This window comes from Grampus griseus, assembly GCF_964374135.1.
Source record: "Grampus griseus genome assembly, chromosome: 15".
NCBI lineage: Eukaryota > Metazoa > Chordata > Mammalia > Artiodactyla > Delphinidae > Grampus > Grampus griseus.
Genome location: NC_139009.1, coordinates 52,369,933 through 52,375,932, shown reverse-complemented (window position 1 = coordinate 52,375,932; position 6,000 = coordinate 52,369,933). Strand labels below are relative to the sequence as shown.

General features: G+C 34.8%; 1 protein-coding gene across 4 annotated transcripts in view; it reads right to left on the bottom strand.

Annotated features, from left to right (window-relative positions):
- EHBP1 (EH domain binding protein 1) overlaps nt 1-6,000 on the bottom strand; it is a 346,811-nt gene that overhangs the window by 40,917 nt on the left and 299,894 nt on the right. For all 4 annotated transcript variants that reach the window (XM_082672228.1, XM_082672227.1, XM_082672230.1 and 1 more), the window contains one exon: nt 4,683-4,806. In XM_082672228.1, the coding sequence (XP_082528354.1) occupies nt 4,683-4,806 (124 nt within the window). The remainder of the gene's footprint in view (nt 1-4,682; nt 4,807-6,000) is intronic.

Genomic DNA, 6,000 nt, shown 5'->3' with positions numbered 1-6,000 from the left:
CATTTTCCATAAAGCCAGACATACAAGAAGCATGTAATAAATGTTGACCATTATTGTTATCTCTAGGTAAAGATAATGGGTAATTCTGGAGATTCAAAGAGAAAGGTTCCCAGTAACAAGTCAAAAATTTTACTTTTTTTTTTTGTGGGCCCAATTCCCTGCTTTAAAGCAGCTTTAACGTTTACTACATTTGACACTTCAAAGGTTGAGGTAAAGAGACGTTCTGAGGAATGTATAGGAAAGTTATTTCTTTTCATTCTTTTTTCCCTGAGTATATTTAATATTTTTAAATGGTCATTTGCTAAGTTTTTGTAGTGGTTAGTCTACAAAAAGCTATGGAATCAGTATTTGTGGCCCAGGAACTTAAGAAGGTTATCATGATCATTTTATTCAGTGTTTAAAGGTTATAAAGCCAGAAAATGCAATTTTATTGCAATTTCCCCCTCAGAATGTTTCATGTTTACACTCAAAATATAAATAAAATATTGTCACTTAAAAAAACCCACAAATCATTAGTTTTAAACACTACAGTTCTACAGTAAGAAAGTTTGATAACCATCAAATGAAAACAGATCAGGAATGGAAAAGAAACACCATTCATTATAGTAACACTATTTGCAGCACTTTAGTAAAAGGGCCCATCAACATTTCCATTATAAACTCCATTTTTGCAAGGGTAACAACATTGCTGGTACAGATTCATTAGCCCTATACTTACATACAAAATGTCAGCCTGGAACACATGCATGTTTCTAACTAATAAGCTTTAGTGTCCCCAAAGAAGTAATTGTTACAAACTTTAGGTGCTAGAAATTTAAAAATTCCTCCTCTGCAACAATTACAAAAGAAAAACAAAAACAAAACCCACAAAACATTCAGAACTGATGGAAAAAAGTTCTCTAGTATTTGCATGAGGATATTATAGATCCTAAGACAGGATGGCAGAAGATACTCACGTGCCCTCTCTCTCACACACAGTATTGTTATTTAATATTCAAACTACCACTGATTTAGGATTACTCAATTTCAGAAGGGACCAGTCATATAAATCTCCACAGCTGAGCTGACTCTGACACAGATGCCTCTCCCCTAAATGAATGTTGGGATCTTTCCAGCCCTTCCCCTGTAATTGCCATTCTCATCCCTGGTACCTCCCCAGGGACCCACTTGCTGCAGGACCCACTGAGGCTCTCTCTTACAATCCTTTGCTACTTTCTTGCTAGAGTCTTCTCCCAACATGCCAAGAGAAATGCCCAGAAGTCTAGGCCACCATCCAGTCCCTACTATCCTCTCTCAAGATGCAAGAGCTTCAGTGTTAAAGGGATTGGTGCTTAAAATCTAGAGCTGCTCAAACCCTGGGAACCTAGGACTCAGGTCTAATGTAACTATTAGTATTATTTTAGTTACATTTTAAATTAATAGATTTTTGTGGGTTTGTCTGGCCTGTGGATGCTTATAACAGTGCTTCTTTTGGAAAATGTATTCTTCAATTCCACAAATCAACTTCTAAATAAACTTCACACCCATTTAAAATTGAGTACAATTCCTTAATACAAAATAGAGAATTACCATATGATCCAGTAATTCCAATTCTAGGTATATAACCCCCAAAGCTGAAAACAGGGATTCAAAGAGATGCTTTTAGACCATGTTCATAGTAGCCAGAAGGTGTAAACAACCCAAGTGTCCATCAATGGATGAATGACTCCACAAAATGTGGCATATACATACAATGAAATATTACTTAACCACAACAAGGAATAAAGTAGTGGTACATTACAATATGGTTGAACCTTGAGAATATTATAATAAGTGAAAGAAGCCAGATACAAAAGGATAACTATTGTTTGATTTCACTTATATGAAATATCTAGAATAAAACAATTTCAGAGAGACAGAAAGTAGATTAGCGAGTCCTAGGGGACCATGAGAGGAGAAAATGAGGAATTAATGAGTACAGAGTTTCTGTTTAGGGTGATGAAAAACTCTGGAAATAGTGGTGGTGATTGTACAATACTGTGAATGTAGTAAATGCTACTGAATTCTACATTTTAAAATGGTTAATTTTATACATGAATTTCAAATCAATACAATTAAAAATTGTATATAGTCAGTACCTACAAGTATATAAAAATTGAAATAGCTGATAAAGTATGCTTTTGCTATAAAAAAAGACGTAGTGGGAAAAGAGAACTGTCTCAAGAGATAGAAAACCTAAAAACTTGGGTACAAGCCCTAACTCAGCCGTTAGTAATTAGGCCATCTTATATAAGCCATTTTCCCAATCTGAGACTCAGTTTTATCATGTAAAGAATATGATACTATCTGCTCTGCTTAATTCTAAGGCTGAGATTCAGAAAGTACACAAAAACTCTAAGATACCAGAGAAAAGGTACTAGCTTCTATAATAAATGAAAAGTTGGAAGTATGGGAACCCCAAAAAGGAAAAGGATGAATAAATGTATGCTTTTCCTTCCTAACACCTTATCTTTTACTTCAGTTGTTACCCAGGCTTTAGGCAAATCTTGGGAGACCATTATTTGAGCTGGAGGAGGTTCAATACGATCCAGGGGGATTCTCGGCATTTATCAAGTTGCGGAACCAAGTCTAGCAGATCCAGTCTAGACTAGATTCTGTTCTGTGTAGTATGGAATATAAAGCCCTGAAGAGATTCTAGAATCAATCTGTAGTCCGTGACTGTCTTTCAGATGATAAATGATCTCTAGTTGGGGCCACTATAAAGCTTCACTGGTAATATGTAGTATGGGGAGGAGAACTTGAGTCTATTTTGGTTAGAACCCTCAATAAATCAGGCCCCAAGTGTGAAAGAAGGAAAGGAAACAGAATTTCTAGCTTTTTCTCTTGTGACACAAGGCTCTTTTATAGTAACATCTAATTTATCCAACACAGAGAGGAAAGGTGCTCTACTTGAAAGAATTAAAAAAAAAAAAAGTCTCCTTAAAATATATAAAGGAAATAATTAAAAAATGTATTACAGAAATTTCACTACCTAGTATTTACATTTTTAATATAGTTAACATAATATTTTCAAAACCCTTCAGAGACCAAAGGAAAAATGCAAGTGTGAAGCCATGTGTTGGTTTATGGCATATCCACACAAAAGTCTATGTATATGAATGAGCATACATGTAACTTGTTAGGGCAATGATAAACATGTTCTAGGTAATCTGGCATAGCAGGTATCATAGGGTATGGTATAATAGGGTTCTGGTGACTTGCATGCTAGCTGAAGGTCAGCCACTTACTGATCTGTGTGGCACTGAGCTTTTCCTGTGCCTCTGTCTCCTCTGTATAATGAGAAGTTTAGGTAATGGTTTTCAAAAAATAAGAAAAACCCTTTTTTTGTTTCGTTTTAAATTTTAACCAGTAGAACCTTTTCTTTAAATGAACTCATCCAAGAAGCCCGCTATTTCATATAAATAAACTCAGAGCTACTCTGTTTGAAGTAAGGTAAGAAACCCAGACGTCTATCTGCTTGCTCCCTTATTGTCCTACCAGCCCCAAGGTGTCTGTGAAGAAGCCCTGAAGTCTCCACAGAACACAGCTTGAAACCAATCCGGCCAGATAAAGCCAAAGGTCTCTTCAGATTCTAGTATGTTCTGATTTCACTAATGTAGGCAATTTTCAAATGTCCCATATAAATGCTTATTTCTGGAGGAGTTCTTTAATTATAAATACATCTTTGGCAAATAGAGAAGAAAAAGTTCAAGAAAGCTTTCCAATCCTAATCTACTACTAATTTACTAATCTACTTTACTAATCTACTTTAACACTGCCATAAAATTAAAGCAATTAATTAGATTAAAGGAATAGATTTTCCACTTACATTTTGACATTTTTTTACTTAATATAGTGTACTTTTAATTTGGCATGAATGATTTGAATTTATTTCCCATTTTTACCCCTTTTGTAGGAGCAGGATTTTAAAGAAACATATATGTATAGACATATATTTTAAAGAAATATATTTCTTTAAAATATACACACATACAGTTTTTTTTTTTTTTTTTCCAATAGCTTACTGTACACTTAGATCTATTCAATCACTATTGGCAGTCAGCATTAAATGCCAATCTACCCTCTGGTTAGGAGCTAACTTGCTGCTCTAAACCATTTTTACAAACCTTCCTATATACCTTAATCCTTTCAAATGCAACTGTGACACAAAGTATTACAGACTTTTAAAAACCAGTTCTCTTGAAAAAAAATTGTGGAGCATCAGTAACCAGATAGTATTCTCAAATTTCAGTGATCTAGTCCGTGGAGATGTCCCCTATGCATAGTGCTCTGTTTCATGCAGTACATGGCTTTAGCTGGCCAAATCTTTTTTTTTCCCCAATGAATCAGTAGAACAGTGAAGATCTTACTTTTTTTTTAAGCAGTGGCATATCAATGAGGCACAGATGTGTATTCCAACCCTGCATGGATGAGCACACTGTTCAATAGTGCTGGCTCACACGGTATCAGGGCGAGTTATCACTTCCCATGAAGGCACTCTTATCACCAGGGCCCAGAGAGGTGGCTGCAAATCGCAGCCTTTTTATTTTCAAGGCAGTTCTGCTGAACATTCAGGCTTCAAAGATTCACACTTCCAAAACTCTATAAGAGTTTGTGAACGCTCAATTTGCCAAAACTGTTTACAGTGTAATTGGGCACCGTACCTGTGTCCATGAGATAGCGAAGGCGCTTCTCCACCAGCGCGGCACGGGTGTCAATTTGCTTTTGCTCATTCTCTAGTGCTGCCAATTCTCCTACAACATACTGACTGGTGTCTTTGAACCCTTTCTGTTAACGAGAACAAACAGGAAAGAAAAAAAAATCACTTGTAAGTTGCATTTTTCCTTTCTACAAACACTTAGTAAAGCACTTACCTAGAGAACCAAATACGCCCTTAGTATCACTCTTAGTAACTAAAAGCAACGCCCTGTGATTCAAAAAATTTTCATATGTATTACATATATTGCAAAACTTTTGTAAATAGAGAAAATCTTGGCTGTTTAGTATTATATTTATAATTTAACACCCAGATTTGCCAGATTTAAAAAGTTAACACTAAGTAAGAAAAAAATTCTCCTTAGAGTTGAGTCAGAGTGATTAAGCATGGACAAGGATAGAAGATAATTTTCCCTTGGTGACTGTCAAAACAAACACCAATGACATCTTTAATTCAAAAGTGTAATATATAAAAATGGAATTTAACTAAGGAATTGCTTCTTAAAGAATCTATCCTGGAAAAAATCAGATTTGTTCTTACAAAAATATAAAATTAAAAAGATACATTTCTTCTTTTCATAGTAACTATACTATTTAAAGTATTTTTAAAAAATGATAAAAGAGAAGTTTCTAATATCTCCAGTTTCCCCTCCAGCTGGCTTCTGTACTTTAACATGTCATTCTGTTGATGTATTACTAATTATTGTAGCTGCGAATTCTAACTTGACAGGTGGTTTCAAACCTTGCTACACTGGATCTAATGCCACCAGTACACTGATTTGGTTAATCTTTCATTTAACCAAATTTGGATTTCAACTGAAATTTTACTTTTTACAACCAAGCATGTTAAAAAAAATTATCCTTAGAAGTTTTATTTGAAGTAGCAGTTCTATTATAAAGTACCAATATAGGCTTACTTTTTATTTTCCTATTACAAATTGAAATCGTTAGGGGGCAGGGTTATTCATGGTATAGTACCAAACTGATTAATTATAGCTTCCTTTGGAATGCTTGTTTGTCTTGTGGCATTTCTAGGGGTTAGTTTCCTAAGTAGCTGAGAAATACTAAAGAACTGCTTAAGTGATTACTCTCACCACTACCACTACTAATATCAGCACTTACAATATTTATTCAGAGAAATAAATGTGAACAACGTTCTTGTGTCAAATCCCTTCCCTACCTAGAAGCATATTAATCTCTAAGAAGCCATGAGGAATTATCTTTCGTTACTCCTTAAACAAGAAACAAAATCAAGAATTACGTTAT